Source organism: Colletotrichum jinshuiense, chromosome 4, assembly GCF_051148585.1.
Source record: "Colletotrichum jinshuiense chromosome 4, complete sequence".
Taxonomy (NCBI): domain Eukaryota; kingdom Fungi; phylum Ascomycota; class Sordariomycetes; order Glomerellales; family Glomerellaceae; genus Colletotrichum; species Colletotrichum jinshuiense.
The window spans coordinates 2,836,535-2,860,144 of NC_139311.1; the positions used below are offsets into that span (position 1 = coordinate 2,836,535).

At 54.4% G+C, this 23,610-nt stretch overlaps 7 protein-coding genes across 7 annotated transcripts; 4 read left to right on the forward strand and 3 right to left on the reverse strand.

Annotated features, from left to right (window-relative positions):
• Positions 1 to 456: 456 nt before the first annotated feature.
• EsH8_IV_000704 (PINIT domain-containing protein) lies at positions 457 to 2,449 on the reverse strand (the record flags this gene model as incomplete). Its single annotated transcript, XM_083265594.1, has 7 exons — positions 457 to 895; positions 948 to 1,173; positions 1,229 to 1,334; positions 1,427 to 1,734; positions 1,791 to 1,859; positions 1,910 to 2,140; positions 2,299 to 2,449. 7 exons carry the CDS (start codon positions 2,447 to 2,449, stop codon positions 457 to 459), a joined length of 1,530 nt encoding a protein of 509 aa, XP_083124489.1.
• A 1,232-nt stretch (positions 2,450 to 3,681) lies between these two features.
• On the forward strand, positions 3,682 to 4,172 carry EsH8_IV_000705 (DUF2423 domain-containing protein; the record flags this gene model as incomplete). The annotated part of the gene is made up of 3 exons (XM_083265595.1): positions 3,682 to 3,868; positions 3,935 to 3,988; positions 4,045 to 4,172. The coding sequence occupies 3 exons, from the start codon at positions 3,682 to 3,684 to the stop codon at positions 4,170 to 4,172; spliced, it is 369 nt and encodes a 122-aa protein (XP_083124490.1).
• Positions 4,173 to 5,020: 848 nt separating this feature from the next.
• Positions 5,021 to 7,990, forward strand: EsH8_IV_000706 (mannose-ethanolamine phosphotransferase LAS21; the record flags this gene model as incomplete). The annotated part of the gene is made up of 8 exons (XM_083265596.1): positions 5,021 to 5,232; positions 5,296 to 5,340; positions 5,392 to 5,683; positions 5,732 to 5,859; positions 5,916 to 6,286; positions 6,340 to 6,575; positions 6,627 to 6,889; positions 6,955 to 7,990. The coding sequence occupies 8 exons, from the start codon at positions 5,021 to 5,023 to the stop codon at positions 7,988 to 7,990; spliced, it is 2,583 nt and encodes an 860-aa protein (XP_083124491.1).
• A 197-nt stretch (positions 7,991 to 8,187) lies between these two features.
• EsH8_IV_000707 (condensin subunit YCG1) lies at positions 8,188 to 11,390 on the reverse strand (the record flags this gene model as incomplete). The annotated part of the gene is made up of 2 exons (XM_083265597.1): positions 8,188 to 8,615; positions 8,681 to 11,390. The coding sequence occupies 2 exons, from the start codon at positions 11,388 to 11,390 to the stop codon at positions 8,188 to 8,190; spliced, it is 3,138 nt and encodes a 1,045-aa protein (XP_083124492.1).
• Positions 11,391 to 11,883: 493 nt separating this feature from the next.
• Positions 11,884 to 14,178, forward strand: EsH8_IV_000708 (mRNA-binding ribosome biosynthesis protein NOP4; the record flags this gene model as incomplete). Its single annotated transcript, XM_083265598.1, has 1 exon — positions 11,884 to 14,178. One exon carries the CDS (start codon positions 11,884 to 11,886, stop codon positions 14,176 to 14,178), a length of 2,295 nt encoding a protein of 764 aa, XP_083124493.1.
• A 601-nt stretch (positions 14,179 to 14,779) lies between these two features.
• EsH8_IV_000709 (magnesium transporter NIPA-domain-containing protein) lies at positions 14,780 to 16,878 on the reverse strand (the record flags this gene model as incomplete). The annotated part of the gene is made up of 2 exons (XM_083265599.1): positions 14,780 to 16,008; positions 16,062 to 16,878. The coding sequence occupies 2 exons, from the start codon at positions 16,876 to 16,878 to the stop codon at positions 14,780 to 14,782; spliced, it is 2,046 nt and encodes a 681-aa protein (XP_083124494.1).
• Positions 16,879 to 18,308: 1,430 nt separating this feature from the next.
• On the forward strand, positions 18,309 to 19,463 carry EsH8_IV_000710 (uncharacterized protein; the record flags this gene model as incomplete). The annotated part of the gene is made up of 1 exon (XM_083265600.1): positions 18,309 to 19,463. One exon carries the CDS (start codon positions 18,309 to 18,311, stop codon positions 19,461 to 19,463), a length of 1,155 nt encoding a protein of 384 aa, XP_083124495.1.
• Positions 19,464 to 23,610: the final 4,147 nt, after the last annotated feature.

Genomic DNA, 23,610 nt, shown 5'->3' on the forward strand with positions numbered 1-23,610 from the left:
TTCACTGAACTGATCGGTCTTGCCGAATCCTTACTTGCTCCCACGTTTACGCCCTCTACAAGTACTTTACATCACTAGAGCGGTTTACTTGCCCCTGAATTTCCAATAAATGGGATTTGATTGCCATCTCGAACCCCGATCAGAAGGCCTAGCAGAGATAAATCATCTCCTGAAGCAAGTGAACCTCTGCCTAACCATCTAAGTAGACTTCCCCTTGCAAGCTTCCTGTTGCCCTGCTTCCATGCCATGTAAACTCGACTGCCAAGGATGTTGGGATATGTTTTGCCTCCTAAACGCCTGAACAGCTATCCATCCGTCCCTGTCCACGCCAAACCGAAAAACGCATACATAATGCCAGAAATCCACCTTCATTAGGGATATATGTACGTGACTAGAGTGATCGACGCCAAACTTCGCATCCCACCAGAGAGAGTGAGGGGATAAAGAAGTACACTCCTAGAATAGCTCACCACTGTAGCCGTTAGAGTAACTATTTGCCGCCGGAGAGTGTAATTGCTGCCGTTTCGGAGGCCGCTCGACAGGTTCGTCATCTTCAGACAAGGTCAGGTCTATTGTCACCCTCTCTGTATGCGGCCGTTTGCCGCTGGTCGAGGCTACGCCCCGTGGCATTGTTGAGCTTTCGCGCGACATCGCTGTTGTGGCAGGAGTTGCAGTGCTGGTAACCGAGCGATTAGGCGTTTCGAAAGTGCGACCGCGAACCGGGTTGACCTCCAAGATACCAAAGTCGTCGTCATCGTCATCATCAACGAGGCCGCTCCCACCGTTGGTTGACTTGCTCTCGTCTTGGCCCGAATTCACACGCCACTGTCCATCGGGTTCGATAGTAACCTGGTCTAGAGACTTGGGCGTGTTCGCCAATATCTCCTTGACATACCTAGAATGGAGATTAGTTGGGAAATCTAAAGAAGCAAGCGGGCTGAACCTACTCATCTACGGCCAGCTGAGCAAATGGGGCGGGCTTGTTGCAAATGGGACACAGCCACTGGGGACCCTGTTCCTGCAATTGGAGATACGATGTCGCGTCGAAGCATTGAATGTGCGAGCAGTTGACAGAGCGGCACGGGACATCAAGGCGCATATAGGATAGAGGACATTTAAGAGACAGCACTTGAGACGTAGTGACAATGTCCGTATCCGCTGCCTTTTTGCTGACTGTCGCATCTTAGCAAACCAATCAGGATTTGAGGTCTCATCTAGGGAGACTTACTTTCCTGGATGACTAGGTGCTTTGGAATCTTTTGTCCTACTTTAATTTTCCCAGCCAGTTCCTGGGCTGAGGTGATTTGGCAGACGTAGAGGACGAGATAGAATTTCTGTGACGAAATGGGTGTCAGCGGGCGTCGACTTAACAGGCGACATCAGTAACGTGATGCCATCGCACCCAACTGCTGCCCAAGGCACTTACCTTCTGGGTAAGGGCGTATGTGAATTCGACGAGATTTCGATTGTCGCTTTTCAGACGCAGATAACTCGTGATATCCACCGGCCGTGTAGATCCTGGTTTGTTTTTCAGGCCTCTGAGGTTCGCCTTGACCTCATTGCCGTTGATCTTGATTTCGGATTGGTGGGGGAAGGCAATATCTTGGACACCGCTGTTATCCGCGGCGCAAAACACCATAATCCTTAGTGACTTGTCTTCTAGGACTCTGTTTACTCCGGGGTTCTCGCTGATTCTGACCGGGATGGAGACCATGTTCCTATGTTGGCTCATAGCTGAGCGGGGGGTTAGTTGGAGAAACCCAGAAGGCGAACAAGCAGCGGTGACCTACCCTCACAAGTCCGAACATCGCCAACGCGGAACTGAATCTCGTAAAAAGGACTGTTTTTGAAGGATGGCCCTGCAGATAATCAGGTGTGTGTAGATGAAGCGCAGGAGTGGCCAACGTACCGCTGGATCCGTAACTAGGTACGGCGTGGCCATTCGCACCACCGGGGCGAGCGTTGCGCTGGTTCCAGAATTGGTCGTGCCGCATCATGGGTACGGGCTGAGATGCTGCCGCAGGGCGTGCTGATTTGTGGGAGGCGGGCGAAGAGGAGGCACCAGTTCGCGTGGTCTCGATACTCCGTTGGATTTGCTGGAATCGGGTGACATCGCTGTTGCTAAAGGCTTCTTCGATAGCTGGTTGAAGCAGCAAGTTAGCGACGAATGTCTCGATCAGATAGCAGTTTACAGTGTATCGCAATCGCAGAAGGGACTTAAAAGCAGCGAAGGAGGAGGAAAGGGCGCAAAAGCGCAGGAGACACGCGACAGATGGGCGAGGAAGGCGGGGGGCTCACCATTAACGATGCGACCTTGCAGGGACGCCTTAACGCCACTACTGGTGAGACCGTTAAGCTGGCATATGCTGGAAAGTTGACGGTTAAGCAGCTGGTTACTGTTGACCAGCTTGACCAGAGCCTGGAGCTCATGCCTCTGAATGGAGGTCATGGTTCTCGGGCGAGGTGGAAGTGTCGCGGTGGTGCCTTCGGTGACAGCCTCATGAAGGTTTGCGGGTGCGTCGTCGGAAAGACTTCGGTCGCGGGAAAGAAGAGGGACGGGCCCGGTTGCTTGCTGCAGAAGTTTAAAAAAACAAAGAAGGAAAGAAGAGGGACGGATTCAAATGGGAAGAAGAACCATGGGCGCGACTACACGAGGCAGGAGCGACAAGGCTCGTGGTTCGTGGTGCGCGCCTACAAGGCAGGCGAAAGTGCGTGGGGAAGTTACAGTCGGTCGAGCAAGGTGAGGGCAAGGTAGCTCTTGCTCCTGGACTGCGGCGACTTTTTTTTCTCTCGATTATGCTGCGACGGACGGGGGGTGGACGCCTGGACGACGTCGTGCCTGAGAGGTACCTGAACCTCGTGACCTTGACACAACCCAAGGTGACGGTGCCTCGAGGAAAACCACAGCGGAGCAACACAGGCAAGACGACGATGTGATTCGAGGCAAGATGAGGTGAGGTTAAGTCGACTAGTGGGCTTTTCTCGGGTCGACAAGAGTTTGATGTCATTCGCGACCGGCATCGGCTTTTGGGGCTCTGTGAAGAAGACCTGAAGTGCGTAGGGCAGACGGTGTGCTGGTGCATTTGGGGACGAGAGGGTTGGGTGTGTGACTAAATGTCGCCTGGCGTTGGGGAGGAGGGGGCTGTGGGCAGCCGGCGGCACCATGTGAGCCCAAACTAATGAGTCCTACAGTGGCTGGCCGGCCGCCGTTTCAGCACATGCGTCCCCTAAAAAGGGTATTATTCTTTCCCCCCAGGCTGCGTGCGCTGCCTCAGTCTTTACCTTCGCAGGCAGGTAGCAGAACCAACCCGCCCTTCCAATTGGGTGAAGTGGGGTGGCAATAGCCGGCAGGCCCCGCGACTGGGCGGTTGGTGGCAGACGACTGTGGTCTGGCCCGTGTGTGTGTGGTGCCCAGGGGTGCTGGGTCACAATGTCTGGATCTCGGGAGGCGGGGCATTTGGCCGCTAGGTTGGGTGTGTAAAATATTTCCTGCTCAAGTGAAGACCGCTCGTCCTCACAAAGCCCATTTTCACCGTCCTGACGATTCTACCTTCGTAAGAACCGACGGCCCATCCTGAGTGAAACTGCATCTTGAGACTCTCACTCAAACGAGAAAAAGGCACTGTCAACTTTTATTTTTGCCCAATCCCATCATTCCCCCGCCAGGGCATATCCGCGACAATGGCCAAGAGTTCGAGATCCAGCGTCAACAAGAAGAACAACCAAAGACTCAAGAAGAATGTCTTTGGTCCTGTCGAGCAGGAGAGAGTCGAGCGTCTCTCGGCGAAGTTGCTGGAATTGGCCAACCAGCCGAAGCCCGAGAAGGAGGCCGATGTCAACATGGACACTACTGAAGAGCAACTTGACGGTGAGTGCCCTGAGCTGCATGTAGGATGCATTTCTGAGAGTTCATGTGATGCTGACTCTAATCCAGCACAAATCAACGGTGAAAATGCCGGCGAGGAGGTTCAGAAGACAGATGAGACCGGTAAGCTGAATCCATTCGCCGACTCTTGCGTCTCAAACTACTGACACTTGATACAGCTATGGAAGTCGACTCAACCAGACCCAAGCGTCGGACGTCGGGCAGGATCCAGAAGCAAAAGAAGACGTCAAAGATAATCTTCCCCAAGTACAAGGACCGTCGGGGAGGTTCCAAGAAGAAGGCTTGAGCTCTTCGCCGTTGATTCACTCTGCTTCTGGTCATGATTCAGTGGCCACTTTTCGGCGGCAAATGACGGGAAACTCTCATAACGAGAGATTGATCCATGTTATGGTCGAGTCTTCCTTGGCGTTGTGTGGATAGGGACTGAATTTTTTTCCGCGTTTATTTTTTCGGGGTTCATCTAACGTTCTGCATCCCATTACGGGGATTGAGACTCGGACAAAAGTTGGTAGATCGCATTTATAGCAATGAGCGTAATAAACACGCTTTCAAATGATGCAAATCTCTATACGTAAAAATAAAAAAAAGCCGGTCAGTCCCCAATTTCAAGAGCGTCTCTCACTGTTTGGGACGTCAACTCAAGCCGCCCCGTCAATCCTGGAAGCGGTCGCCTCCTGTCCCAGTATCGGCCGGGGCCTCGCATACTATGCACTTTCGGACTTTACTTAGCTATGCTCTTTTTGACCAATCAACGGACCCAATCCCACTGCATCTCATCCCTGTGCAAGAGCTGTCACAGTGTCCTCAGCTCCTACCCATAATTATTACACAGCTGTGAACCTCTCTGTTGGTAATAAGGTAGTTAGTCGCTTGGCCCATTTAGGAACTTGACGATCCTGACATCCTTGAAGGACTGCGCCGCTGCCTACGGGGATCACTTCCATTCTTTCTTCATCTCACTGTGGCTTGCGGTACTCACTCGTCTTTGCCGCACCATGATCGAATGACCCAACATCTCCCTAGAGTGACGACAGTGCCCTCCTCTGACCGCTAGGACCAAGGCCAATCCACCTTAGTCTGCCTCTCACGAATCTGCGCTCTCAACAGCGACCTTGATGGATACGCGCGACGAAGATGTCTTTTCGATACGGCCCGGGCTTCCTGGCGACGCATCTCAGCGTCGCTAATGTTCTGATTCCCCTGGCCATTCTCATATTTGCGACTGGCTTTTTTCCCTACAAACCAGTCCTTCCTGGGCTGGCTGAATATGAGACCCTCGAATACGGCTCGCCTCCGGCTGCACCCTTTGACCGCCTCATCTTTATGGTTGTCGATGCATTGAGAAGGTAAAAGGCCTCGCATATACTTTACTTCGAGAGCTACGTGTGATGCTAATGCTATGGAAACAGCGACTTCGTATACTTGGATGGCTCTGGCTTTACTTATACTCAAGAGTAAGTTGCCTGTGGTTGCTTTGATCCTTCACCTGGTTAACCGTGTTCCAGGTTGATTCGCAATGGCGCTGCTCTTCCGTTTACTGCCTATGCCCGATCGCCGACTGTCACCATGCCCAGAATCAAGGCCATCACTACCGGTTCTATCCCTTCGTTCCTGGACGTTATCCTGAACCTTGACGAAGCTGACACGTCCTCGACACTTGCCGCCCAGGACACCTGGCTTGCTCAGATGAAGGCAAAACAGTCGGGAAAGCTGGTCATGTATGGGGACGATACCTGGCTCAAGCTCTTCCCTGGAACCTTTGATCGCGCAGACGGCACCTCTAGCTTCTTCGTAGCAGTTAGTACCATGGCATAACCCTTCATGCCTTTGACTGACCAAATCTAGGACTTTACTGAAGTGGACAATAATGTCACTAGGCATATTGACACCGAGCTTGAAAATGATGATTGGAGCACGCTGATTCTCCACTATCTCGGGCTTGATCATATAGGACACAAGTCGGGTCCACGGAGGCGAGACCATCCCCATTTCAAGGTTTCGGGCAGGCTTATACTGACTCCCTGGCTAGCTCACACATGGTGCCAAAACAGCATGAAATGGATGGCATAGTAAGGCGCATATACCAGGCTATGGAGACACAAGACCACATGTCGTCGGCTCTTATGGTTCTCTGCGGAGACCACGGCATGAACGATGCCGGAAATCATGGAGCTTCCTCCCCTGGAGAGACCTCTCCCGCCCTTGTTTTCATATCGCCTAAGCTGAAGGCATTGCAACGCAACCTATCATCCCCTGTTGCGTACGAAGAGGGCTTTGACTACTATACCAAAGTTGAGCAGTCGGATCTGGCACCGACTTTGGGTGCTTTGCTTGGATTCCCAATTCCCCAGAACAACCTGGGAGCCTTTATCTCCGACTTCCTGCCCTTCTGGCCGAACAGTGAGATACCTTGCTGCTTGAATTCACGGCGCGTAGAAACTAAAACCTTGCAGAGAATGATCAGATCCAGTTACTTGTACGCAATGCCCGGCAAATCTTAAATATTGTGACAGCAACGTTCGGCCCTGCCATGTTCGACATCACATCGACTTCTACCCAGAAGGCTTGCTTGAACCCGCAGGACGATGCGCAAGAACTAGCCTGCGAGTGGCACCGGGTCAATGACGGACTCAAAGTCATGACTGACAAGGACGAAGTGGATCCAGCGTGGCTTGAGGCCACGTCCAAGGTTTGCATTATCGCCCTCAACTGAAGCCTGCAAAGTGCTGAAATCATATAGTGGCTCAGCAAAGCGCAAGATCTCATGAGTAGCATGGCCAGCAACTATGACATGGGAAGAATACACATAGGCGAAGCCGTGGTTGGTTTTATCACCGGCTCTCTAGTCATTGGCGCCCGATTCAACCTCATTCCGTTGCTCGTCATAACAGTCACATACGGCATCATGATGTTTGCGAGCAGCTACGTGGAAGAGGAACAGCACTTTTGGTACTGGACAACGTCCGCCTGGCTCGGCTCTTTAGCTATCAGGAAGATGCAAGCGTAAGTTATTGGCGCTCGAATTGATAGTCTTTCTTATATGGACATCAATCTAACCCGCCAAATAGTACCCGCGCTCCTATCCGGACTTTCGCGCTTTTTCTGCTCGCCTTGACAGCCACCAGGCTGGTCCGAGGATGGAACCAAACGGGCCAGAAGCACGCTGGCGAGCCCGACATCGTCAAGACCTTCATCGCAACCAATCCATCTTTACTTTGGATTCTAGTCAGCGCGACTTATATCTTTGTCTTTGCTCAAATCTTTAGGAAGCTGCGCGGCATGCCCCTCGCTGTGTCCGCCGCCCTATCTAGTGCCCTCATACTCTCAGCCTTTACCTTTAAGCTTGCGTTCACAAACGAAGACGCCCCAGAGCTCGTCACCGGTCTGCCGGCAACTGTCAACACAATATTCCAGGGCATCTCGCTCGTAACCCGAGCCAGGACTGTTTTCGCTGGCATAGGAGTCACTGCTGGTTACTCGGCCTACCTCGCCCTAATCAAATCACACGAAGCCAGAAACACAGCACACCTCCTACACCACCTAACAACCCTCCTCTTAGCAACCCAATCCCGCGTAACAAACATTCCTCTTCTCCTCCTCTTCACGCTCCAACTTCCTTTCCTCGCCTCGCTCGATCTCGACCTCCCCACCCTATCCATAACCTCCCTCTTGCTGCAGTTCGCCTCTTTCTTCGCCTTTGGCGGCACAAATGCGATATCCTCCGTCGACCTCTCGAGCGCCTACAACGGCGTGGCAGGCTTCAACGTCGTCGCCGTCGGCATCTTGACCTTTGTCAGCAATTGGGCAGGGCCCGTCTACTGGGCTTCTGCCACAAACCTTCTCCTCCTCCGGTACCGTAGTCGCGCGGTCGGTAGCAGTGACGGAACCAACGTCTTCCTGCGGCACGTCGGCCACCTGACGCTGTTCACAGCATGCAGCGTTTCCTTCGTCATGGCGGCATGTGAGGTCTTGCGGACGCATCTGTTTGTCTGGACCGTGTTCTCCCCCAAGTACCTGTACTGCATGGCTTGGAGCATCGGACAGCATCTTTTCATCAACATTGTGGTTGCAGGCTTGTTTTATCGACTGGGGTCGGCGTCATGAACACACACCGGCACCGAAGTAGGCGCTTGATCAAAGTTTAAGGAAAAAAGGAATTCGCATAGTCGATTCCGCAATGGGGACATCATTACTAGTACATAGATCATAAGTTCCTGTATCAAATCATTCCATAAAGCGCCTCATCCCAGGGTCCGGGCATGGTGTTCATCAGTCAGTTGGTATCCGCTTCAACGCTCGCTTCACGCGGCCTCCTCATCCAACAGCAGCTCACTCACCAGAGAGTTCTCATCGTCTCTCTGGGTATTCTGGATGACAGTACCGTCGCTATCCTCGTCTTCTTCTTTGATGTCTGGCTCCAAGACGACCGTCTTGTCTTCCGCATCGGGCCTTTCCGATGGAGCGGCAGACGTGGCGACTGATGCAGCGACGGAAACGCTCCTGCTCATGCGGCGCGGCTCGCCCTCCTGCTGTTCTCCGAGGCTGGCGACGATCTTGCCCAAGCTGACGTGGATCTTGTTGAGAGCGTTCCGGCCGGTGGTATCTGAGACGAGTCTATCGTTGACGGCGATAGTGACCTCGTCGTATACCTCCCTAATCTTCTCCTCCGTGCTGGTTGGTGAGATGTACAGCTTTCCGAGAAGTGGTGCCACGATCTTCTTCTCTTCTTCTAAATAGGTAGTCAGTACTAAAACTCTGAACAGGGGTTTTATGGGGATTCCGGTGGCAACTTACTGCTCAGGTTCCCGTTGAGGCGATCCAGAATATCCAGAGCAAACTCCAGGTGAATGTCGCCATTGACAGTCTTTTTCTCCAAATCAAGGCCGGTATCAGGATTGTAGCACTTGCGGGGATCCGTCCAGTCCACGAGGCAAGCACCGATGGTTGTCAGACTCTCCATGTCTTCGTCGACATCGGCGTCGTCATCCTCCAAGCTCTCACGAACGTTTAGAAGTGCGTGCAGAGCATCCAGGGCCACGGTGCGCATCAAATCTTGATTCTCAGACCGAGAGTAGCAGAAGACGGGCAGGAAGTAGTTGAGAGCCTGTCTGACGCTCTGGTTGGTAGCGGTAACCGGGTCGAAGTACTGGACGACAAGCGTCTTGAGCATTTCGGCCGAAGCTTCTGGGTCCGTTACAACCCGTCCTAGCAACAACTTGGAAACGGCCAGGGTGGCAGCAGCCTGAACTTCCGGCGACTTCATGCCCGACTTGAGCGCCTTGATATAGATCTTGAGCAGTGCTGGCGTTGAGCTGAGTAGTTGAGCTCCGTGGACGTTGAGAATGTCAGTGAGAATTTGCAAAGCGGTGATCTGAAGGGCAGTGTGACCCTTGGTAAAGAAATGCATGAACAATGTCAAGTTCTCTTCGGCCAGAGATCGGTCCAGCAGGGAGCAAAGACCCAGGCAGACAAGGCCCCTTTCACGAACAGGTGCTTCGTGGCTTCGTACCGCCGGAACCACGAGGTTATTGAGCATTGAAACTAAGTGGTCGTTCTGCTGCAGGTTGCCCGCGACGTTGGACAACATGCACTGCACAATATGCAAGCACTTCATGTTGATCATGATCTCTTTGACAGCCTTTGCCCTGGCTTCCTCTTCGCTGAGCTCGGGGCTCTTTCCACGGCTTCCAGTCCTAGTGGGTGTGGTGTCGCCACTGACCTCAGATTTAGCAGAGTGGAAGCTATCTTCGGTGCGATCGTCTGGTGCTGGGTCATCGACGATGGTGTCGTGAACGTCGGCAACAGCCTCCAAAACCACCGAGCAAAACTCTTTCTCGCCGGCGTTGTCCGGCGCGCAGATGTCGCGTAAAACGTTGATGGTGAGCTTCGTTACATCGTCCGGAAGCTCGGGGACTGAAAGGGACTGTCGTAGCAGGGCAAACATCTTACGACGGCCAACCTCATCGGAGTAGTCGAGGGTGATTGCGATGTGGAGCAGCTGCTCAACGATAAACTCCTGCTCAACAGTATCCTCCTCCTCGTCCTCTTCGCCCTCGGCTTGGGAGACCTTCTTAATGGCCTCGATCAAGACGCTGATATACCGTTCAAGATAGAATGCGAGCTTGGTCACTTCCGGAAGTTTTTCCTCGACCAGAGCCTCGAACTTGCCGTTGCCCTCGGTTCTGCAAAAGTCGTTGAAGCTGCGAGCCATGAAAACAGATTCAGCAGAGAGAGTCTCCCAGAACTGATCGTCGAACGTAACGGCCTCACGGTAGTCGGGTCTGCCTTCCCAGAAACCTTTCATCGCCTCAAGAGCCACGCCGTTTTCGACGCCAGAGTTCACAACATCGATACGTTCCAGGAGCTCGAGGAGACCATCAAAGTTCGGAGGTGATGGTTCCGCGGGTGGAGCACCCTCCTCGGGCGGCGCGACACCCGCGCAATCCTCAATCCAGCGTTCGCGGAAGAGCCTACCCGCGGACTTGCGAACATTTTCATCTCTGTCGCGGAGGCCCCATCTAAGGAGCTTCTCTCTCATAGAGAGTGACAGATGCCGGAAATCTCCGAGGGCGGGCAGCAGCCGCGAGTACACCGCCCTCCGAGTTGCTGCATCCTGATCTCTGGCACGCTCAAGTAGATACGGTAGAGTTGCAGGAAGAATCGGAAGGTTGACGAGAAGAGACCTCCTTACATCTGCGCTAGGATCATTTTGGAGAACCTCAAGCAGTTTCTCGAGCAGTCCGCTAGCTTCGTCGTCCTCGCTGTCCTCGTTTGCGGCTCCATCCACCTGATTGCCAGCCAATCGCCCTAGGCCCAGAACCGCCTGTGCGCGAACCATGGCCTCCTTGTCGTGGATGCGCTTAAGAAGTCCATGGCGAAGTCTCTGGAACAGGTCGTCGTCAATGGCATCGAGAGAGTTGATGATGTGCGAAATCAACTGGGTGGATCGGTACCGCACAAACTTGTCCTTAGTGGTCATCAGAGGCAAGACTGTGCTCATGAGATAGCTGGTGAGTCTGGTACTCGGGGTCTCGGGCATGACACTAGCATCCTCGTCAACCTCCCCAAGAATCTCGTTATCCTTATCGTTCGCGTGTCGCAGAAAGAATCCGACGAATCGAATTGTTTTCTCTCCAACGCTCTCTGTCTTCTTGATGGGCATAACTCTCAAGACACATCGGACGAACTCGGAGTTGAACGCCTCCTCATCGAAATCGTTTGAGGTGGACTTCTTCAGGCTTGTCGGCTCATATGCGCAGGCCTCCTGGATCTTACGCAAAGTGACGACAAGTTTGCGGTGTGATGCTGTATTCCTTTGCGCATCACGGAATACTGCGCAGACTTGGCCCCGAAGCTCGGTGTCTGGTCTTTCGGTCGGCACATCGATAGCAAGCGAGGAGGAGCGAGACGCTGTCGATGCTCGGGAGCCCAGTGTCGCCGCAGATGATTTGTGCGAAACGGCGGCCGAGGTCCGCGTGGACCTGGTAGATACTCGTGCGGGCATCTTGGGTTGTCGTGTTTCGTCAGATGCGGTGGATCGGATAAGACCGCATGGGATACGGTAAAGGCTGTAGTTGTTAATGAAGCAGAAAAAAACAAAACAAAGTATGTGTTGTTGATTGACGGGTGATGATGACCGACGCCCCCCCGGTTGCGAAATGGCCGCCAATACACGCACACAATTACAGTGGGCGACCCCGGCGCGTTTTTGTTTTTACCCAGTCTGCAACTCATAAGTCAATAGACTTCCAAATACGGTATAGCGCGGGGTCTGTCAAATCCATCCCCGCTCCTGGCTCCAAGTCCACCTGCACGTGGTGATAAGCTCAAGAAAAAAAATCCTTATCGTAGAATTTGGCAGCAGTGATCACCGCCAGCCATTTCCTACGCAGAGAGAATCAACCTTGCACGACCTTGTACGCCAGCACAGGTCTCTTGCCTCTTATTTCCTTATACTGAATTGGCACTCTTGTCACTTCGTACAGATTTATTCGAAAATGACGTCTCCCGCTAAGCCGCTAAAGCGGTCCCGAGCCGAGGAGGACGAGCACGACGCCCTCGTCGCCGCCGCCGTCGCAGAGAACCTTGCAGCAGATTCTGCATCGCAACCCAAGGCCAAGAAAGCTCGAGTAGAGGCCAATTGCTCTCTTTTCGTCCGCTCTCTCCCCCCGAACGCCACCAGCGAATCTTTGACCGACTACTTTTCCGAGCACTTCCCGGTTAAGCATGCAACTGTTGTCCTCGACCCGGCCACCAAGACTTCCCGAGGCTACGGCTTCGTTACCTTGACGGACGCCGAAGATGCCACGGAGGCAAAGAAGAAGCTCAACAATGTGGTGTGGGAGGGACGTCGTATCAGAATCGACCTCGCCGAAGCTAGAAATCGCGACCGCAAGGAGAGTGCTGTCGCAGCAGCCGCATCTAGCGAAAAGCACAAGCGTGCGCAGGAGCTCGAGGAGGCCAGAAAACCCCCAAAGTTGATCATCCGCAACTTGCCCTGGACTGTCAAGACCTCTGCGCAGTTGTCGGCGCTTTTCCGGGCTTACGGAAAAGTCAAGTTCGCCGACCTTCCCCAGGATAAGGGCAAGCTCAAGGGTTTCGGTTTCGTTACCCTTCGAGGACGAAAGAACGCCGAGAAGGCTTTGGAAATGCTCAATGGAAAGCTCATTGACGGGCGACCTATCGCGGTCGATTGGGCCGTGGAAAAGGGCGAATGGGACAAGCAGAACCAAGCCGAGCAACCTGAGAATGACGAGGAGGAGAAGCCAAAGAGCAAAAAGCAGAAGAAGGCTGCTGCAACTGAGGAAGAGGAGCCGATTCCGGACGAGAAGGCCAATGAGGACCCCAAAGATGGCGACGCCGATCTGGAAAACTTCATGAAGAATCACATGATGAATCTCGAGGACGAGGAGGATAGTGATGACAACGAAAACAAGGGCGAAGATGATGAGGATCTGTCCGACGACGAGGATGAAGACCTCAGCGACGAAGATGACGAGACCAAGTCTGCCAAGAAGCCACAAACATCAAGCAACAACACATCGACAATTTTCATCAGAAACCTTCCGTTCACCGCTACAGACGACCAACTGAATGCGCACTTTGTCAAGTTCGGCCCGGTCAGATACGCCCGTGTTGTCATGGACCGTTCAACCGACCGACCAGCAGGTACTGGATTCGTCTGCTTTGTCAACGAAGAAGACGCAAAAGCCTGTATCAAGGGCGCGCCACGCACACAACCCACCGGCCTCCCTACGAAGCACTCCGTCTTGCAGGATGACTCCGCCGATCAGGACGGCCGATACACCCTCGACGGTCGTCTTTTGCAGGTTGCCCAGGCCGTCAGCAAGGACGACGCTGAGCGCCTGGCTGCCGATGGCAGCGCCAAGAGGCGAGACAAGGATAAGCGCCGCCTCTTCCTGCTCAACGAGGGCCAGATCGACACCAGGTCTGCTCTGTACCACAAGCTCACCCCGTCGGAGATTCAGATGAGGCAGCAGAGCGCCACTCAGCGCAAGAAGCTCGTCCAGGGCAACCCCACGCTGCACATCAGTCTTACCCGCTTGGCTATTCGCAACATCCCCCGCAACGTCGGTACCAAGGAGCTCAAGGAGCTGGCTCGCAAGGCCTGCGTTGAGTTCGCTAAGGACGTCAAGGAGGGAAAGCGTCAACCCCTGTCCAAGGAGGAGAAGGTCAGGAGCGCAAAGGAGGCTAAGGAGGGCGAGCACGAGCGCAAGCTCAAGCGCAAGGGTATCGTCCGCCAGGCCAAGATTGAGTTTGAGAGTCGCGAGGGCTCCAAGGTTACGGAGGCGAGCGGCGGCAAATCTCGTGGATATGGTTTCATCGAGTACTCGTCTCACCGCTGGGCGCTCATGGGCTTGCGTTTCCTGAACGGCTACCAGATGGAAAATGAGATGGGCAAGAAGCAGCGCCTTATTGTCGAGTTCGCTATCGAGAATGCCTCGGTCATTGCGCGTCGCAAGGCCGCCGTGAAGACCGCGGACCGCAACAGACAGAACGCGCTGGATGGCAAGAAGGACGGCCAGGGAGACAAGGCCAAACCTGATGCCAAGGATCTGCCCAAGATGGCCTCTCTGAAGGACAGGAAGGGCAAGAAGGGCAAGAAGGGCAACATGAACAAGGGCGGGGCCAAGAAGGAGGAGAAAGAGGAGAAGGAGGAGAAACCCGCAGCCAAAAAGACGGAGGCGAAGGTTGACCGCGAGGACGTGAAGCCGTTGCTGATTGCGAGGAAGCGTTTGATGCGGAAGAAGAAGGCCCATTCCCGGGGCTAGATCTAGGTAGAGAGAAGTCTCGTGTGGATGTAATTGTGAGCTCGAGTGCGAGTGCGAGTGTCAGCGGTGGAAGGGTCTGTGCATCATCACCAAGGTAGTTCAAAAGCATTAGATTTTCATTCGATATCCATCCAGCCTATGTTCCCCGAGATCAAGTGTCATTGCTGCGTTCCTTCTGCATGCATGGTGTTACTCAACAGTACCATACTGGATTTGCAAGTCGAGCCGTGTGCATCAAAGGGGCGGCACCTTGGCCGCTCATCATTATCATCGTCATCATCATCCCGAAGCAGAGTCCATCTCATTCGTAGCATAAACCCAGGTATATAAGGGAGGGGGAGGGGGGTTATTGCAGTGTATATAGACAAGAAGAAATCAAACAAAGTCCCAGTATTCTATCCCCGCGCGCCTTAAAACGATGGATGGTTGCGTGGATAAAATCCCAATACCCCCTTTCCATTTCCCTTCTACCAGGAACGCCAATATGCAATGCTGGTTAAAATTAACGATGCCTCCCAAGTTCCTTTAGCAAGCACGACTTCATCGGCTACTGCAACCGGACCAAACAAAAAACAAAAATCCAAACAGACACCCAACTCCTTTACATGTCCTCCTCTTCCCCCTCGGGGTCGGTGTTGGCATCCCTCCTCTTCCGCTTGACCCTGAAAAACTCGCCCAGAGTGTCGCTCAAACTCCGAGGTCTTCCGACACGGGGTTCTCTAGAAGCACCCTCGCCCGCAGTTTGACTGCGCTCAGCGACGCCCCCGTCTCCGTGGTCGTTTGACCGGCTTATCAGATCTTGCCTTTCAATGTCGCCGTCTGTGCCATCAGTGTCCTCGGGCATGAAGAGGCTAGCCCGGATGCTCGAGCGTAACCTCCGCACAGATGCCCTGCGCATCAGGGGATTTTCTGCGTTACTGAGCAGAGTGTCCTTGACCACTGCGCTGACGGTAGAGGAGAGGGGAGATGGGGAGAAGAGAGGACCTGGGTATTGGTGGCTGTGAGGCCGTTGGTTCGGTAGTGATGGGCGAGGAGTGACGGGTCTGTCCGTGGGGTAGCCGGGTTGTAACTGGCCATCGTAGTATGGCGTCGTTGGCTCTGAAGGAGAGAAGCCAAACCCAGGGAACGTGTGGATGGAATCGTCCGATATTGTTCGCGTACCGGGCGGGGGGAGGACCTCATCTGCAGAGTTACTCCACGGGTTGGCCAACAAAGGTTCTGCCTGCGTTTCTAAGAGGTTGCCCGTCGACGCCGCATTCGGGACGCGGAGCGAAGGTATCCCAGAGTCATGCTGCATGCTAAATGGTTTTGACCCGTTATTCGTGGGGAATACGTTGGAAGCCCGGGATGACCGGCGCGATCCTGAAGGTAGAATAGAGGTTGATGAAGGCGAGAGCGGTTGTGTCGGGTACCGCCCGTCCTGCAAGTCTTGCTCGGCCAAGCCAATGGTCTCCTCCACGCCGTCCACGTCAGATATGCCATCATCCATGTCTTCCTCAAGGCGCCCACTAGTGATGAGGAAGACGCCGAAGAAGGTGAACAAACAGCCGCCAATAAACTTGACGGCCTGCTCGGCAGACGTCCTTTCAAAATCGCGGTACAAGACGGCGCTGCCGATGATGACGCAAAGGGTGAACAGGACGAACTGAATGGGAATGACCTGGGTGGAGCTGAATCTCTGCAGGGCCTTGTTGACGTAGCGCACCTGCATGACTGCGGTGAAAAGGAGGATGAAGAGTAGCGCGTATGCCACAGGGGTCTTGAATGCCCCCAACAGAGTAGTGGAGAGGATTGAAGATACACCCTTGGTAGAAAGGGCCGTGTAACCACCTGAAGCCAAAGTTAGTCGACAGATTCTCAAATGCGTAGACGGCGGTACATACCAAAGAGGCCCACCAGACCCAGGTCAATCAGGATGGTCCGGTGGCCGTATCTCGGGCTCGCCCACATGAGGACGACGATCAACGATAGCGTGACAGCAAGGTATATCTCGAACTCCAAAGTCGTGATTGCGTCCCACACATCATCGGGATCGAGCTTCGTCTCCTCCTGCTTGGCGCTTAGAACCACGATGACGACGCCAGCCACGGCAATGATGACCCCCCAGAAGTCGCGATGCCTGAACTTCTCATTGAACAGTATCGGCGCAATGATGCAATTGGATATCAGCGCGACGACGCCGAGGGGCGACACGATCGAGGCGGGTGCGAAGCCATAGGCCAAGAAGTTGCCCAGCTCGCCCAATGTAATCAAAATCTGACCCATCCACCAATACGGCGACTGTAGGTATGTAGAAGGAGCCTTGTCGTCGTCGGCAGAGTAGTCGGAACCGGCGGACTCTTCGGAACGGAAGGATCTCGTCAGGGGTTCAGATTCGCCGGCATCAAGGTCTGCGTGGTGTCCGTTTCCTTGCTGACCTCTGTCTGCATCTGCTCCTCCCCCAACAGAGCCGTAAGGCCCCGTCTGGCCTCCGCTTTGCCCATGTTTCAGGGCTTCTTTTGCTCTCCGCCGGACCCGGATGCGCTCTCGGTGAAGCTGTAGGTGGGCGTACCGCTGGACATTGAGGGCGAGAGCAATAAGGACATTGCCGACGATGGCGGTGATGATGCCAATCAGTGACGACCAATTTTGCAGGTCCTTGCCGTCGTCGCCCGGTCGTGCCGCAGGTTCGGCGGCGATTACCACAGGGGCTACCGTCATGGCCGCTCGCTGGGTATTTTCGTTTGTTGCAGTGGTGAGTGAAGGGAAAGTAGGGTAAAAAAGAGTCGTGGGCGCGTATCGAAAGCTATTTTCCGACGCGGTACAATGAAAACGAGGCTAGTTAGGCGAAGCTGGCGATGGTGACGACGGCGCGAATCGGGTCGCCCGGCATCCAAGCGCGACGGGTGGTGTTGGACTCGGGCAAGTATTCGTACCTATCATCTGGACGGCGAATCGATACGGTAACCAAAAGCACACGGGACTGAGAAAATGTCTAATATGTGTAGTGTGTGGTGCAAATCGTCGTAGCCGGCCATGAGGATCTGCGTGGGAAATGGGAATTGCAGCTTGAAAAAGTAGTGACAACCAAGTTTTAGTATGCTAAGGCCATGGCCGCGTTAACCAGCTGCGATGTACCTTGGCTGACGCTCCTCCGTCTTCTTCTCCTCACGCTCCCACGCACACTATGCGCTGAACTGGGTCCGACACTCGACGCATCGGTCGGCAAGACAGGACCGACCCGGTGCTGACGCTGGTCTAGGCATGCTGCATTGTAGGCACGTTCCCACAATCAAATCAGAACCCCCCAGTCACAGGGCTCGGAAAGGTCCCTGAGATACAATGGTGGATGCTGATAAAGTGTGGCTCAGCCAGGTGTGGGGTTCACAGACTCCCAACTTTGCTGCAAAATGTTGTCATTTCGTGGCGCTCATGGGCCCAAATTCGCATGTGCTTCAGGTGGGAGGAATGCTCTGTCTTTGTTCTGGTCGCTCGGTAGCCACACCAGCCCAAGGGTCGCTACGGGCGGGTCTCTACATAGGTAGTGCACTCTAACTAGATCATGGCGCAGGAATGGACCCGACCGGGGCAACCGGACAATGTCCTGGGTTCCAGTGTGTGAGGCTGGTGAGATCCTTGTAAAGCGGGTCATCATCTCCTCTCGCCACATCTCATGCTCCAGGCGGGGTGGTCGGTGCAAACTGTGGCTTAGCTTGGCCTGGCCGGCACTGGATAATTCCAGGATATTCTTTTCATTGGTCGCTGGAGCCTCCCCTCTCCTCCCGTCTACGAACGCTGACTCTCTGAGCCAATTGTTGGGGAACTGTTCGGAACTTCTAGAGCCTCCGACCTCAACTGCCACCTCATTGGACCCGCCGTCCCGATCGCCACTACCAGGTGAGCTGATCTGATCAACGTCGTCATTTTCACGATATTTCATTTTCAGTCTCATTTCAACAACGCACTGTTCATGTAGGGCCTCGAGCCTCTGTCGCATCCGGAGACACTCCGCGAATCGCCTGCAACACCTTCATCTCAACGCATCTCATCAACTGAGGCGCTCACCAGCAATATCCATCTGAAATCCCGACCACATACATACATACACTTATACAACCCAGGCACGTCGCCGCACACGTACCCATCCCACTATGTCGGACGACAACCCTTCGGACAACTTCTTTGTCCGCTTCAAGCAAAAGGTCGACAGCCATATTGCCTCAGCCTTCCAGAGAGCGCTGGGTCTCCCAACCGTGGTGTCTCGCCTGAACAGCCGTTGGCCTGAACCTCCCAGACCTCAGGAAGATGACAGCAATACCACTGCCACCAGTACCGCCACCGAGAACGGCGGCGTTCAACCCCACTCGCCATCCTCTCAGTATCCCCAGCCGACCGTTTTCGACCTCTTCTCCTCCATGTCGCCAATGCAGGCCCTCTTCAAGGCCGAGGAGTTCACAGAGTCCCTCTACCAGGCAATGTGGATCTCATTCCTCATCGACTCACCTTATTCACCCCTGAGGCTCCGCGACATTCCCCAACCCACCCCTAAGGACCTCCCGGCCGACGCCGACCCAACTCTTTTCGGCTTTGAAGATGCCTTCGAGGACCTCTTGATGTCCAGCAGCGGTCAAGGCCTGTCGGACATCAATGAGAGGGTCCGAGTTAAAAAGGAGTGGCGCGAATCCTTCCCCAGCGGTCTGCCCCCGATCCTCTGGCTTCATCAACTTACTCGCCAGGGCCTTTGGGACGGCTGGGATCCTAGGCCGGATGTGCTGGAGGGGGCCGTCAGCGAGCGCTGGCGCCGCTGGTTGCAAGAGCAGGATGACCCCTTTCGCGAGCAGCGGTCCCTTCCTGCCCCCCCAAGTCAGGCTCTCACCAAGGAGGTTGAGAAGACCTCTACAGTTGATGGAGCAGGACGGGAGACACGGGGTCACCTCGAGCAGGAGCAGCACGGAGAGACAGAGGAGGATTCCTATTTCTCCGTCATGGGCAAAGCCCGTATGAACACCTCGAGGGAGACATCGGAAGCCAAGTCTCACTCAACCACGAGGGACTTATCAAGTCAGGGTCTCCCCTCAGGCTGGAGGGTGGTTGAAAAGGTCCAAGAGCGTGAGGACGCCAACGGAAACATCAAAACTACCAAAACCGTAACGACATTCAACGACAAGGGCGAAGAAGTTGGAAGGCAGACGGAGAGGCGGTCCGACTATACCTGGTCGGCGAGCTTCTCGACCGGCGGGAGCAAGAAGGACCAACAGCAAGATAACAATAGGGACAGCGATAAGAGCAGTTGGTTCTGGAAATGAGCAGCGCTTGCTTGTCATTTGGAGTTAAAGGAGGTCACGTCTGTACAAACAGCCTACTGTAAATTTCGGACAGATTGAAATATAAGGACAAAAGTTGTAAACAGGATATGCAGCCTTCTTTCTTCCCGCCTCCTGATGGATTCCCTTTCGGTCCGTTTCGATGCCAGCTTCCAGTTTCTAGGTCCCATCACACATAGCCGGTCTGGCTCCTGGCGTTGGACAGGAACTGGTTTCGCGACATAGATCAGCCCGACGAAGGCCCGGCAATATCAGAATCCTCCCATCAACACCCCCCTTTGTATACAGTCATCCATGACCAATCTCGTGGTCCTCTCGAGGATCGACAGACCTCAAGACGGGTCCTGTCCTATCTACTTTAGGAACCAGTCCGGCAACCCCAAGTGCTGCGCCAGAACCACGGACTACCTTAGCTGCCTTAGCCTGCGTCTTTCCCGAGAACCGCCGCGTCTCCCCGGGACGACCGCGTGGGAGACCAACAAAACTCGCCGACGAGAGCGGTATAGTTCACGAATAATGCCGCGGTCAGCTGCAGCAGTGTGTTCTCTGTCTGGTAGCCCGGCAGTGATAGACAGCAAGCTCGACAAGACGGAGGAAACAAGACGGAGGGTCAGTTTCGACGTCAAGCCGTTGCCTACTTCTCAGCGCCCTGCATTAGCGCCCTTTTTTCCCTCCCCCCCCCTTTCCGTTTTCCCCTCCTTCACCCGCCACTTGGGACAATCGGTTGGTGTGTACTCCCAGTCTCAGAGAGATGGGCCAGCCAGGGCCTGCGACACGCGAGGAAGTCTTCTTGTCGGGTGAATATCGAGGGCTTCAGTCTGTCTCGGAGAGGTTGAGATGGCACATGGCACTGCAACATGTGATGCCGCGGCCAGACGGCGGTTCCAAACGTGTTTGCTACCGAATGGTCCTGAGTGCGGACACAGGACATGAATGCATTGCACAAAGGCCGTGTGGAAGTCAGACTACTCAACCAAAGCCCCAGGCACAAGCTTTCAAACTCTTCCGAGGCATGCGCTGGAGGCCAATCAACCACGATCCCCGCGAGGACAGATGAACGGAACACAACTAGGTTGACAGCCGTCCCAAGACTCGTGGTCCCCTCCGACTTTGGGTCCGGCAGCTCACTTGGCATCAGGTTAAGCGCGACTGGCTATGTTAGTTGCGAACCTATATAGCATTCAAACAAAACCTAACCTTGACTTGATGGGACGCTATATCGTGCGGAGCCTCGTCTTCTCGTCTCTTCACAACTTTATCTGCTAGCTCGCAGGACCAAGCGTAGAACTGCATCGTCGGGGACGGTGAAGGGTGTGCGACGGCGTGTATACGGCCTCGCGAGAAGCCAGTTGACCTGTCTGGGGTGGGCAGAAGCCAGCGGCGCTCCACGGCAATGGCGTTTCGCCAGAAACTCCCCCATCTCGACAGATTTGGGCAAGCCGTACCGTGATAACCCCAATACGAAGAATCCACCATCGCATCGATCGTGGCTACTGTCCCACTCGGAACACCGCCCGGCTTCTTCCGCGCCATGCCAATATCCTCCGAATTGGGGGCTGGCGATCACACTCGAATTTGGCTAAACCAGGTCGATCACTCAACATGGGAGGGGCCAGGGGAGAGTGCCAATTTCGTCCACGCCGCGCTCCAATAGCCTTCTTCTGCCCCGACGACGAACGCCGGCAGTTGCATCAACACGAGCATCAGCACGGCGGCATGCCACTCTGCCATCGACACCAGGCTCGTCTGTGCGGCCATGTATGCATGCGGGTTTAGGCATCAAGACTGCACAGGTCCCGGGAGATGCAATTCGCCAACGCCGACCGGACGGGAGGGGCGAACGGTCCAAGCCTGGACTGTCACGAAATGACTACATCTCAATGGCAATGTCCAACATGCAGGGGACCCGAGAAAGATGATGTTGGACGATGCCAGGTACCAACGCTACTCTGCAAGCTTTGGTCAAACTTCGTCACGGCGTCTACACCATCTCTCACATCAAATCAGTCGGAGCGACGCCAATGGCACGGCACCGAGAATGACATTGGTGCCGCCAGTGACTGGCCGTGCCCAGCGCTTCGGTTCCCGACCACGAAGGCGACGTGTCATGAGAGCGGGAGTGATTCGCCGAAATGGCTGCGGCTGGCTTAACCAGCATATACCTTCCGCCTCATCAGCTGATCCTGTTCGTCGACTGACACCGTACTGCAGAACAAGGATTGGCAACCCAGGTCTGAGCGCTGCGAAGAAGCTTTCCCCCCCTCCTCCTTCATGTCTCTCTGCTGATCACTACCGTCCGAGCGTTGGGAGTGAACTTTGACAGGCATGCATCGGGCCAAGTTACGCGCCATTTGTAATGATTGTCGAGAGTTTACGAACCACATCTGGGTTGTGCCCAACCCAACGATAGGCCCGGCGTTTGAGTTGCGCGGCATGCGATAATGGGCGTTCCAAAGTCATGAGCCGTTCCTGGGATCGACGACGTATTGCCCCGGAGGATGCCCGGGCTGTTTCGAGCGTTGGCGACCCGTAGGCCCGCCGAGAACCAGACGGTATCTTGGCTTGGTGTCGCATCGCCTACACCCAGCACATGCGATGTCTCCATCTTCTACACTTGGCGACTGGGTGTATCTGTCTTTGCGATGGAGGCTGATATTTGTCAGATTGGTGAAACCCTGCCACGACAGGAAGATGATCTTAGACAGCGAAGATCTCAGACCGAAAGGGCATAGGAAGATGGCTATAATAGAAAAGAGTGTTATTATAGAGGCCGTATATTCCAGGGACAAGGGCGGAACCCCGGGGGCCCACGCAACGCGGGGGTACACAAAAGGAACATTTTTCGAAACGCGATACCACATTAACGGTCGTTCGGCCCCGGGGAGAGGGGGGTTTACCAGTTGGCGATGTCTCAAGGTGCTCAAGTAGGCAAACTATATGAAACGACGGTCCGTTTCTGGAAGCCGACCCGGCCATCACTCAATAGCTGCGTGACCCATATACTCAAAGAGCGGAGCAAGGTCCGGCGCCGGGGTGCATAAGCCATCGGGATCCCCTCATGCTTGGATACGGTCACATCGCGGTTGAAACTCTCGATCGACGTTGCGAACCTTTTTCTGAAAGTTTGGCTGTTATGTTACACGCCCAACACATGCAATAGGGTCGGCCGATATCCAAGCACAATAGGGAATAGGATATTTGTCATAGTTGTGTAATCCACCAATTCAAGGCATCGGAGGAGCGGGAGGGGGAGGGGGAGGGAGCTGAAAAGCACGCAGGCGACAGTGGCGTGATATCGGACGGGTATTGGGAGTTGGAGTGATGGGACGAACGTCGGGAGCCCAAGCTCTCTGCCAAAATTGCAGCTGCGAGCACAGATATCAAACCCGGTCCGCCGGCATCATCCCGGATCAATTCGAGAGTCGATGAAAGGGGTGGCACAACATAGAAGGTCCATCTGCTGGTGGTTGGTCCCTGGACTTGGAGGCCCTACTGATTACGGGACAATGCTCGTACGTCAACAAGTCTTGTCCTGAAGAAGGGATTTACCCACAGTAGATGCATCCAGGCCCCAACACATCCAGAAGCGTGGGTGTGTGCCAGCAGGCATTTTCGGCGATTGTTAGTGGCAGGCAAATATGTACTTTTGCAACACTGCTTGTGCATGAGGCAGGCCGCGAAAACAGGCCATCTGGCCTTCTCTGGTGCTTCCATGCGAGCTTCGCGGGACCTTGCAGACCAGCTAAGCCGATCAGCGCTCTTTCGGAGGGGTATTGGCTGCACGCAGCTAGCAGTTGGACCGTCACACCGACTGACGAATCTGTCGTTAGCTTATGCAAGTCCCACGAGATACTCGCTGCCTTGTGGTGACCCGGTACAGGGTCATGTATCTCGGCGCATCCTTCAAAAAAAGGCGGAAGTGTACCCAAAATCGCCATCTCTCGGCAGACTCTGTTGCGATTGACACCCACACACACCATAGGCATTCGATTTCCAGTTCCCAGGAAGCGAGACATGGATGGGTGTAGCATCCATCCTCAGTAATCCTTCCGTCCATTTACGTATAAAGTAGCGAGAACAAAGGATGGAACTTGCGGCTAATTCCTACCAACGCAACACTGTAGTCCCA